The sequence below is a fragment of the Acipenser ruthenus genome, chromosome 57, assembly GCF_902713425.1.
Source record: "Acipenser ruthenus chromosome 57, fAciRut3.2 maternal haplotype, whole genome shotgun sequence".
Classification (NCBI taxonomy): Eukaryota; Metazoa; Chordata; class Actinopteri; order Acipenseriformes; family Acipenseridae; genus Acipenser; species Acipenser ruthenus.
Genome location: NC_081245.1, coordinates 4,920,567 through 4,932,216, shown reverse-complemented (window position 1 = coordinate 4,932,216; position 11,650 = coordinate 4,920,567). Strand labels below are relative to the sequence as shown.

The following is an 11,650-nucleotide window of genomic DNA, read 5'->3' as shown; positions in this document are numbered from 1 at the left end:
CCCAGTAGATGGCGCCATGCCTCCACGCAAGTACTGTCTGCAGGCAAACACGATTGCATGGCTGATTCGCACTGTAACTTTTATCAGCTCAATTTTTTGGAACTTTTGCTGAAATCGAAATTAATTTAAAAAATTGCCTGTTTTTTGTTTTTCCATTACAATTCGTTATTTTATTTTCTCTCAGTATGTTAACAAGGTAACATTATCCAACAGGTTTCACTGGACTTTATGAAGCGACATTTGCTAATTCTAGAGCAGGGGTGCACAATTCCGGTCCTGGAGGGCCGGTGTCCCTCCTGGCTTTTGTTCCAACCTTGCCCTAAATTACTTAATTGGACCAATTATTACCAATTATTGGTTTAATTAAGTAATTTAGAGCACAGTTGGAACAAAAGCCAGGAGGGATCCGGCCCTCCAGGACCGGAATTGTGCACCCCTGGTCTAGAGGGTGTCGCAAAACTCCCTTGAAAATGGTTTATAGAGTCATACAGAACGGATCGCATCTTATGAAGCTGCATCACATTGTACGCCATTTTGGCTCTGTTTAGTCTGGCACGGAATTCAATGCTGAATCCAGCTTGGAGCCAACATGGCGTCAGTTGCGCAACCAGTCTGTCCAATCGCTGAGCGAGGCCGGCTCCTATTGTAGCCAATGAGCTGCAGGAGGGAGGCGGGTTTTGAGCGAATGTTATCTCCGGGTGAAAGTGTCTTTTTCCGGAAATCTCTATATCTAATCTGTATAAGTAAGTTTGTTGTTTTGTTTTATGTTTGTTGTGTAATTAACGTGCTTTATTGACACGACTGTTCATGCGGGATAGGAACGTGGCTATACACTGTATGTGTATATATATATATATATATATATATATATATATATATATATATATATATATATATATATATATATATATATATGAACAGTTTATATCAAAATGTTTTGTGTACACTGCAGTTTACATCCTTTTAAACCCATATATATATATATATATACACGCACACAGACACTGAGACAGGCACGCACGCACGCACGCACAGACACTGACGCACGCACGCACAGACACACATCGCTGTGTTTGAGCAAAAGTTTCTGTTTCGCAAGCTGTTCATTTTTCAGTGTACTTATGACTGTGAGTCTCTATAATCGCTGCCATGGTAACATAACGAGTTTATTTATAATAATAATAATAATAATATTGCGGTTATGAGAGGAATGCCTCTGCGCTGTGTTCCGTATTTCTCCTCCCTGTAGCGTCCAAATAATTGAATATCAGCGAAAAACTGCGTTATTATTATTATTATTATTATTATTATTATTTAGCAGACGCTTTTATCCAAAGCGACCAGCGGGGTGAACACTGCATCATCAACAACTGCTGCTGCAGAGTCACTTCCAATAGGAGCTCGTTTGTTTGACGTCTCATCCGAAGGACGGAGCACAAGGAGGTGAAGCGACTCGCTCAGGGTCGCACGCACGCACACACACACGCAGGGAGTCAGTGGCTGCTGCAGAGTCACTTCCAATAGGGGCTCGTTTGTTTTGTGTCTATATGAAGGATGTTAGTGACACACAGCAGCAGGCGGAGCTCTGGAAACGGCAGGTATTTTGAAGTGTGGTTAAGGAGCAATTGAAGTGTTTTTCGATGTATAAATGTAGATATATTCTCAACACCTTCTGCTGAGCAAGGCTAACAGCGAGGTGAAGATAAACAGCTTCATCAAAACCACACGTTTGTACGAATTGCAAGAGTGAAATCCACGCAGCGCTACTGAAACATCGCAGGGCTGGGAATCAGACTCCCGCTGCACAGCAGTGTGATCCAGTCCTGGTTTCACTGGGAGTTTAATAATCAGACACACCTGAGCTTGTTAGCGAGACACACTGGGGGCTGATCAAGCTGGTAGCAGTACAACCTGGACTGGATCACACTGCTGTGCGATAGGAGTCTGATTCCCATCCCTGTGGATCTCTGTACTATAGTGTGTTGATCTCTGTGTTGTATTGTATTGATCTGTGTATTGATCTGTGTATTGATCTGTGTATTGATCTCTGTATTGATCTGTGTTGACACTCTCTTGTAGAAATCAAGGTGTTCTGAAGATGGACTCTCCTCTGGTGACTGAAGAGCCCCTCAGCGTCTCCGTTAAAGAGGAGGACAGTGAATTGGGATGTGATAACGAAGCGCTTCTCATCCAGATGGGTAACCCTGTGATAGAGTGTGTAATTGTAAAGCACAGAGAGGTCTGATAAAGCATAGGGAAGCATTGTAAAGCACAGAGAGGTATGGTAAAGCATAGGGAAGCATTGTAAAGCACAGAGAGGTCTGGTAAAGCATAGGGAAGCATTGTAAAGCACAGAGAGGTCTGGTAAAGCATAGGGAAGCATTGTAAAGCACAGAGAGGTCTGGTAAAGCATAGGGAAGCATTGTAAAGCACAGAGAGGTCTGGTAAGGCATAGGGAAGCATTGTAAAGCACAGAGAGGTCTGGTAAAGCATAGGGAAGCATTGTAAAGCACAGAGAGGTCTGGTAAAGCATAGGGAAGCATTGTAAAGCACAGAGAGGAGTGGTAACTGTTTCCACACTCTATGAATCCCCTGCGTCTCTCTGGTTGCAGAACAGGACTGTGTGTTTCCTGCTGTCAGTGTTAAAGAGGAGCCGTGTGATGATGACATTGCGGAGGAACTCGCTGATCTGGGGTGCGTGCGCGTGGTGGGGGAGGAAGAGGAGGAGGAGGAGGAGGAATCTCTCCACGTGAACCCCGCGCTTTTCAACAAGGAAGGAGCCACGCCTCCAACCAGCGCTGACACACGTAGGTACCGGAGGAGAGCAGGGCTGGGAATCGGACTCCTATCGCACAGCAGTGTGATCCAGTCCAGGTTTTACTGCTACCAGCTTGATCAACCCCCAGTGTGTCTAGCTTACAAGCTCAGGTGTGTCTGATTATTAAACTCCCAGTGAAACCAGGACTGGATCACACTGCTGTGCAGCGGGAGTCTGATTCCCAGCCCTGACGAGACTCCCGTTGCCGAGCGTGTTGATCCATTCCTGGTTTTAGCTTCAAATAGTCAAAAAGACGCAATAAACAGGTCTCTAGTCGTTTTTTCTCCGGAAAAAGCCGAGAAAACCATTCAATGGCCGAGTGAGACCGATGGGAACCGAGAGAAGCCGAAAAAAAGGGGGCGTATCTCATGAATACAGATAGCCCCAGACATAAACAAACAAGACAGCTGCTTCCGCATCCAGCGCTCAGAGAACATCACAGACATCTGCAGAGCTTTTTTTAGATGTTACAGTAATAAAATAATGACTTGGATCGCATTATTGAGGAGTTTGGTGATAAAACGAGTGATCAGGAGATGATTTATCGGTATGCACGACTATGAAGAGGTATCTGAAAAATATAGCGAACAAGGGGCGAGGCTGGAGATGCAGTACTGAGAGTCCTGTTGATATGCAGAGCCTTTTAAACCTGTTTTACTGTGAAAACAAATACTTTTAAACAGCGTGTCTAAAATAAACTGCCCGTGTGAAAATAAATTGGACCATTGAGGGGTTAGGGGCATCAAGTACCACAGAGAAGACTCGCTTCAAAAGAGGCTATAGGCAAGACCAGGGCCCCCAGCGTTGCAATGTAACCCCCACATCGAATACATGTTATTATTTCTGAGCTTTAACACAGAGCAGTCAGGGCGAGGCGTATGAATTCAGGGAAATGCGTTGACGGCGATGTTACAAAGCGATCTCTCTCTCTCTCTCTGTTTCTCTCCCAAGCGGACGCAGAACAGGAGCGGAGAAGCATCCCGAACTCCGTACACGACCCTTCTTCCCCGACCCCCAGACCGGTCCGGGACGGGGCGTCCCCGAAAAAGGTTCCCCCGGTTTTCCCTTGCGACGTCTGCGGGAAGAAATTCGGCCAGTCGCGCGGGCTGAAGATCCACCAGCGGGTTCACACTGGCGAGTGCCCGTACTGCTGCCCGGACTGCGGGCGGCAATTCAGCCAGCTGGAGAACCTGAAGAGGCACCGGAGAGTCCACACGGGGGAGAAGCCCTTCTCCTGCCCGGACTGCGGCAAACGCTTCCGGGAGTCGGGATCAGCGAAGGTCCACCGCCGCACTCACACCGGAGAGCTCCCGTACCGCTGCGCGACCTGCGGAAAAGGCTTCGGACAGAGCCAGCAGCTGAGGTCCCACGAGCGAATCCACTCCGGAGAGAGGCCGTACCGCTGCCCGGACTGTGGGAAAACCTTCAAGAGCCCGGGGCACCTCCGCTCGCACCGGAAGGTCCACTCCGACCCGGGGGAGTCCCGGTTCTGCTGCCCCGATTGCGGGAAAGCCTTCCGCCACTCGGGGAATCTCCAGACCCACCGGAGGACTCACTCCGGGGAAAACCCGTACCTGTGCGCCGTCTGCGGGAAACGCTTCAATGCCTCGCAGAATCTGAAGCGACATTCCCGGAGCCACACCGGGGAAACCCCGTACGGGTGCGGGGACTGCGGGAAGAGCTTCCGGGACTCGGGATCCTTGAAGACCCATCGGAGGAGTCACACTGGAGAAGCCCCGTACGGGTGTCCCGATTGCCAGAAGAGTTTCAAAGACCCCGGGTCGCTGCGGAAACACAAGCGGGTGCACAGCGGGGAGACCCCGTACAGCTGCCCCGAGTGCGGGAAGAGATTCAAAGAGTCGGGGTACCTCCGGAAACACGCCCGGGTTCACAGTGGAGAGACCCCGTATCGCTGCACCGGCTGCCCCAAGAGCTTCAAGGAATCCGGGGCTCTGAGGACGCATCTCCGAATCCACACGGGAGAGACCCCGTATCGGTGCGTCGCCTGCGGGGAGAGCTTCGTCTACAGCTACCAGCTGAGAGGACACGCCTGCCAGCCGTGAAGCAGGAAGCTGGCTGGACTCCGCCCGGCCCTGCCAGGGTTATCCTCGCCCCGGCTGCTTTGAAAAACGAATGGAAAAGTTTAGGATCCTCTTGTAAATTCACCCGCGGGATCTAAGAAGCGGCGAGTTTTCGCTAAAAATTTTTTAGGAGACTAAAATTGCGTGGAGCGTCGCAGTTCCGGGTTCCTGCGGACTCAGAGCTCCTGTTAAACAGCGGAAGGGATCATGTCGCTCGGGCTGATAATCGGCCTTTGCTTCAGCCCGTGAAGACCTTCTCTGAAGCCGCGCTGCCCCAGGGCCCGCGGGTGCGTTCGAGTGAAGACGCTGAACCATGCTGCAGGAGGTCTCCAGCGCCTGTCCTGGGAGTGCAGTTCTCTGCTCCTCCCCGGTCCGCGGCGTCCCGGCTCCTGCACGCTCTTCATGGCTCGGCTGTGTTTCTGTGTTTTTCAGCCAATAAAAGGTCCTGGATCTCGGCTTCAGTGTGTGTGTGTGGTTCCTCTCTCTCATTATCAGTGACACTGTGTGTGTGTGTGTGTGTGTCTCCTCTCTCTCATTATCAGTGACACTGTGTGTGTGTGGCTCCTCTCTCTCATTATCAGTGACACTGTGTGTGTGTGTGGCTCCTCTCTCTCATTATCAGTGACGCTGTGTGTGTGTGTGGCTCCTCTCTCTCATTATCAGTGACACTGTGTGTGTGTGTGGCTCCTCTCATTATCAGTGACACTGTGTGTGTGACTGTGTGTGTGTGTCTCCTCTCTCATTATCAGTGACACTGTGTGTGTGTGTGTGTGTGTCTCCTCTCTCTCATTATCAGTGACACTGTGTGTGTGTGGCTCCTCTCTCTCATTATCAGTGACACTGTGTGTGTGTGTGGCTCCTCTCTCTCATTATCAGTGACACTGTGTGTGTGTGGCTCCTCTCTCTCATTATCAGTGACACTGTGTGTGTGTCTCCTCTCATTATCAGTGACACTGTGTGTGTCTGTTTGTGTCAGTGTGTGTGTGTGAGAGTGTGTGTCTGCCAAAAATAGTACATCCTACAAAAATCTATGACCCGTCCGCAAATGGTCATATCTGTAGATTATTTGGGGTTGGATCTGTCCAAAGTCCTTCTCTAATTCTCAGAAAGAAGCCGTTGTTTTCTTATCAGTTTCTGTGGTTGGAAACCGCCAGGCCTTTGCAGAGAGCCAGCGAAACAGACAAATCCTAACATTCAGCCAAGCAGGCTTGAGAACGCAATGGTGAGCACTGAGGAGAGTTTAAATCGCTCTTCATGCAGTGATTATGAGGACAAATCTCAAACCCCAGGGCACTAGAGCAGACATTTTGAACAGAACCTTGAAACAGAACTTTACAGGTGTCCCCTGCATCACCGTTTCCAATTCAAACTCGCTGCCACTGCGATCCCGACTTTTTCTAAACAGAAAAGTCCTAGATAGTCCTACACAGTATTTTATATAGCGCCTTTCCTAGTGGACCGTCATCACAAAGCAATGCAACCAATCACAGGGGAGACACTAAATCAGCCCTCCTCCCATGTGTATGACGCCCTGGCCCCGGTCCGGCTGAATCCTCTCCAAATTTTGGCAAGGGTGGATCATCCACAGTTAGGACGCTCCTTTTAATTAGTGGCAGTTGGTCCTGCAGGTTTTAAACGTTGATAACCGTATTTGCGTGGTGGCACACGAGTGAGATATCATTATAATAATAATTTGGGGCAGCAGTGTGGAGTAGTGGTTAGGGGCTCTGGACTCTTGACCGGAGGGTTGTGGGTTCAATCCCAGGTGGGGGGGACACTGCTGCTGTACCCTTGAGCAAGGTACTTTACCTAGATTGCTCCAGTAAAAACCCAACTGTATAAATGGGGAATTGTATGTAAAATAATGTGATATCTGTATAATGTAAAATAATGTATAATGTGATATCTTGTAACAATTGTAAGTCGCCCTGGATAAAGGCGTCTGCTAAGAAATAAATAATAATAATAAGCTTGACAACTGCGTTGAAGTTTGTATATTATTATTATCATCAATACATATATTTCATAAAACACAATGGACTCGTTTTTTTTCGTATTTATGACACAGCTACTTCATAATTTTACTTAAGACTGAAATGAGAAGCGGGCAATACATAAACAGAGTTTATACATCTGTGTGGGGAAGATTGAAAAAAAAAACAGACGAGTTTGTAAGAGACAGAGAGAGAGAAGGAGGAGGAGGTTTGTAGCAGACCCTGCGCAAGAGAAAACGTACGATTCATAACACAAATTAACAATTTAAAAGTGTTAAAAAATACAAGCAGGAAGAAGCCACTAATAATAATCCTCCTCCTCATCAGTCTCTGCAGACAGGGAGGCGGCGTGCCTCTGACTTTATCACACTTTCAAGAAGAGAGTCAACGGAGGGGAGGGAGGAGGGCTTAATAAAACGGCGCCGAGCAAAAAAAAAAAGAAGACATTTATAAAAATAAATAAAAGGAAGAAACGGGAGGTGAAAATAAATAATCAATCGAGCGTGGAGACTGAGAAAAACAAACACACACCGGAAGACAACAAGTCGAGTGAAGGAGACCAGCAACTTCCCATTATAGAAACGAAAATAACAAAGGAGAGTCTTTAAAAAAAAAAAAAAAAGATGCGAGAGGAAAGCGTGTATATATTTTTTTAATTAACCCGGGAGGAGACGTCTTTTGGTGTTTTTTTTCGGTTCGCTCACACTCACATTTCAATAAGACTTTTGTATTTATTAGTAGTCGTAATAATAATAGTATTTTTTTTTTAAAAAAACAAAGCAGAAATGGCCTCCACTTCCACCAGCGCACATAATAATAATAATAATAATAATAATAATAATTATAATAATAACTCGTCTCGAAGCGGCCCGGCTCTCTGGTCTTCCCAAGTCGGGGCCGCGGCGTCCTCCTCGGCCCTGGATTCGGCGGGCGCGGCGGCGGCGTCCGTCCCCAGCCCGCCCGTGGTGGACGCAGAGCGGGAGGCGTTCTTGGAAAGTTGCGGCGCTTGCCGGACGAGGCTCCGGCCCGACAAGGAGCCGCTCCTGTTGCCGTGCCTGCACTCGGTCTGCCGGGCATGTCTGCCTGGGTGCGCCGCCGGAGCCTCTGTGGGTGAGTACCGTGCTTACATACATCTTTATCAATGATCGCATGTCAATAATAACTAGTGGGATTTAAATCTCGCTTTCAATACAGAGATCAATACAGTGTAATACAGGGATCCACAGGGATGGGAATCAGACTCCTATTGCACAGCAGTGTGATCCAGTCCAGGTTTTACTGTGATCAGCCCCCCCAGTGTCCACAGACTCCTATTGCACAGCAGTGTGATCCAGTCCAGGTTTTACTGTGATCAGCCCCCCCAGTGTCCACAGACTCCTATTGCACAGCAGTGTGATCCAGTCCAGGTTTTACTGTGATCAGCCCCCCCAGTGTCCACAGACTCCTATTGCACAGCAGTGTGATCCAGTCCAGGTTTTACTGTGATCAGCCCCCCCAGTGTCCACAGACTCCTATTGCACAGCAGTGTGATCCAGTCCAGGTTTTACTGTGATCAGCCCCCAGTGTCCACAGACTCCTATTCCACAGCAGTGTGATCCAGTCCAGGTTTTACTGTGATCAGCCCCCAGTGTCCACAGACTCCTATTGCACAGCAGTGTGATCCAGTCCAGGTTTTACTGTAATCAGCCCCCCCAGTGTCCACAGACTCCTATTGCACAGCAGTGTGATCCAGTCCAGGTTTTACTGTGATCAGCCCCCCCAGTGTCCACAGACTCCTATTGCACAGCAGTGTGATCCAGTCCAGGTTTTACTGTGATCAGCCCCCAGTGTCCACAGACTCCTATTGCACAGCAGTGTGATCCAGTCCAGGTTTTACTGCTACCAGCTTGATCAGCCCCCAGTGTGTCTAGCTAACAAGCTCAGGGTGTGTCTGATTATTAAACTCCCAGTGAAACCAGGACTGGATCACACTGCTGTGCAGCGGGAGTCTGATTCCCAGCCCTGGTAGACAGAGGGTCTGTGGCAGTCATTCTAGATTAAGCCTGTGTTTGATTGTTTTTTTCTTGTTGAAAAGCGACGTGTGTATTTAATGCAGAGTGTTGACCGTGTGGATGAAATCAGTGTTGCTGCGAACGCGTTTCTCAGTTGTGATTGATTGACAGGAATGGCGGAAGAGGGATCACTTGAATTCTTAAAGGAGAGGAGAAAAGAATCTGGGGGGTAAACCTCCGATTAATCAGAAGCCTTTAATTCAACCTGTCAATTAAAGGGAGGCTTGGTTCGAGAATGGGGCTTGATACCTCTCTGTGTGTCTCTCTCCCCTCCCCTCTCTCTCTCTCCCCTCCCCTCTCTCTCCCCTCCCCTCTCCCCTCCACTCTCTCCCCTCCCCTCTCTCTCCCCTCCCCTCCCCTCTCTCCTCCCCTCTCTCTCCCCTCCCCTCTCCTCTCTCTCCACTCTCTCCCCTCCCCTCTCTCTCCCCTCCCCTCCCCTCTCCTCTCTCTCCACTCTCTCCCCTCCCCTCTCTCTCCCCTCCCCTCCCCTCTCTCCTCCCCTCTCTCTCCCCTCCCCTCTCCTCTCTCTCCTCTCCTCTCTCCCCTCCCCTCTCCTCTCTCTCCTCTCTCTCCCCTCCCCTCTCCCCTCCCCTCCCCTATCTCTCCCCTCCCCTCTCCTCTCTCTCCACTCTCTCCCCTCCCCTCTCTCTCCCCTCTCTCTCCCCTCCCCTCTCCTCTCTCTCCACTCTCTCCCCTCCCCTCTCTCTCCCCTCCCCTCCCCTCTCCTCTCTCTCCACTCTCTCCCCTCCCCTCTCTCTCCCCTCCCCTCCCCTCTCTCCTCCCCTCTCTCTCCCCTCCCCTCTCCTCTCTCTCCTCTCTCTCCCCTCCCCTCTCCCCTCCCCTCCCCTATCTCTCCCCTCCCCTCTCCTCCCTCTCCTCTCTCTCTCTTTCCTCTCTCCTCCCACTCTCCCCCTCTCCTCTCCTCTCCTCTCTCTCCTCTCTCCTCCCACTCTCCCCCTCTCCTCTCACTCTCCCCCTCTCCTCTGCTCTCTCCTCCCACTCTCCTCTCTCTCTCCTCTCTCTCCTCTCTCCTCTCTCCTCTCTCTCCTCTCTCCTCTCCTCTCTCTCTCTCCTCTCCTCTCTCCTCCCTCTCTCTCCTCTCAATTCAGTTCAATTCAATGGTGCTTTATTGGCAAGACTTACAATAGCAGGTGTTGCCAAAGCAATTATACAATACAGACATGTGTATATATACAATGCATCATGAATACATATATATATAAACAAACTGATTTATAAAGTACAGTAAAAATAAAAACACACACATATCACTACTAACAATAAACATGTATCAGGACAATAAGCATTTACATAATACATACATGCCTACATACACCACAACATACATACTGTATATACATAAGTGTGTGTGTGTCTCTGTGCAGAGCTCTCATCGTGTGTCTCTGTGCAGAGCTCTCATCGTGTGTCTCTGTGCAGAGCTCTCATCGTGTGTCTCTGTGCAGAGCTCTCATCGTGTGTCTCTGTGCAGAGCTCTCATCGTGTGTCTCTGTGCAGAGCTCTCATCGTGTGTCTCTGTGCAGAGCTCTCATCGTGTGTCTCTGTGCAGAGCTCTCATCGTGTGTCTCTGTGCAGAGCTCTCATCGTGTGTCTCTGTGCAGAGCTCTCATTGTGTGTCTCTGTGCAGAGCTCTCATCGTGTGTCTCTGTGCAGAGCTCTCATCGTGTGTCTCTGTGCAGAGCTCTCATCGTGTGTCTCTGTGCAGAGCTCTCATCGTGTGTCTCTGTGCAGAGCTCTCATCGTGTGTCTCTGTGCAGAGCTCTCATTGTGTGTCTCTGTGCAGAGCTCTCATCGTGTGTCTCTGTGCAGAGCTCTCATCGTGTGTCTCTGTGCAGAGCTCTCATTGTGTGTCTCTGTGCAGAGCTCTCATCGTGTGTCTCTGTGCAGAGCTCTCATCGTGTGTCTCTGTGCAGAGCTCTCATTGTGTGTCTCTGTGCAGAGCTCTCATTGTGTGTCTCTGTGCAGAGCTCTCATCATGTGTCTCTGTGCAGAGCTCTCATCGTGTGTCTCTGTGCAGAGCTCTCATCGTGTGTCTCTGTGCAGAGCTCTCATTGTGTGTCTCTGTGCAGAGCTCTCATTGTGTGTCTCTGTGCAGAGCTCTCATCGTGTGTCTCTGTGCAGAGCTCTCATCGTGTGTCTCTGTGCAGAGCTCTCATCGTGTGTCCCTCAGTCTGTGACACGCACACACATACTGGCTGCTAGTTGGGCTGTGCTTCCCTCCTCTCCCAGGAGGATTGGGACTTTTTCAGGGTTGGTCATATTTGGGGAAATTTGGGAGGGAATTTGCAAATTTTTTAAAATAGGTTTGTCTATTTTCGGAGTATTTCTTACACTGAAGAAGGAAGTGCATCTCTGTCTCGACCTCTCCTGTCTCGCACTGACCACAGAGCCTTTCTTCTTCAGGAAGCCAGGTCTGCCGGTGACGGCCTTTCTCTATGGCCAGGCTGTGGTCACTGAGCCTGTACTTGGTCAGGATCTGTCTCTGCTTTGTATCTCTGACAGCGGAGAGATACTCCGCCAGAGTGTAATCTCTTTTCAGGGCCCGATAACAATCCAGTTTATTTTGAGATTCTGTTCCTGTGTCCCAATGTTTCAGATAGCAGTTTTTGGTTCGTTTTATAATTTGGTTGACTCTGATTGGGGGCTGGTAAGCAGTGCTGACCTGAAGCTGGGTTGTTTTAGTATTAT

The 11,650-nt window shown here is 49.3% G+C and overlaps 1 protein-coding gene across 2 annotated transcripts; it reads left to right on the top strand.

The window, feature by feature from the left end:
* The first annotated feature begins 675 nt into the window (after nt 1–675).
* LOC117970142 (zinc finger protein 501-like) lies at nt 676–5,355 on the top strand. Of its 2 annotated transcripts, none has more exons than XM_059017767.1 (4): nt 676–743; nt 2,080–2,198; nt 2,613–2,807; nt 3,770–5,355. In XM_059017767.1, the coding sequence occupies exons 2-4, from the start codon at nt 2,099–2,101 to the stop codon at nt 4,879–4,881; spliced, it is 1,407 nt and encodes a 468-aa protein (XP_058873750.1). In that variant the 5' UTR covers nt 676–743; nt 2,080–2,098; the 3' UTR covers nt 4,882–5,355. The 2 variants fall into 2 exon arrangements, with proteins under 2 accessions (XP_058873750.1, XP_058873749.1); XM_059017766.1 differs by lacking the exon at nt 676–743 and adding an exon at nt 1,054–1,598.
* The last annotated feature ends 6,295 nt before the right edge of the window (nt 5,356–11,650 follow it).

Excerpts from the sequence above, each read along its gene's own strand:
- LOC117970142 (XM_059017766.1), top strand. The coding sequence starts at position 1,555 with ATGTTAGTGACACACAGCAGCAGGCGGAGCTCTGGAAACGGCAG. Across the intron at positions 2,199-2,612 it reads AGCGCTTCTCATCCAGATGG|AACAGGACTGTGTGTTTCCT; the intron begins GTAACCCTGTGA and ends CTCTGGTTGCAG. Across the intron at positions 2,808-3,769 it reads TCCAACCAGCGCTGACACAC|CGGACGCAGAACAGGAGCGG; the intron begins GTAGGTACCGGA and ends TTCTCTCCCAAG.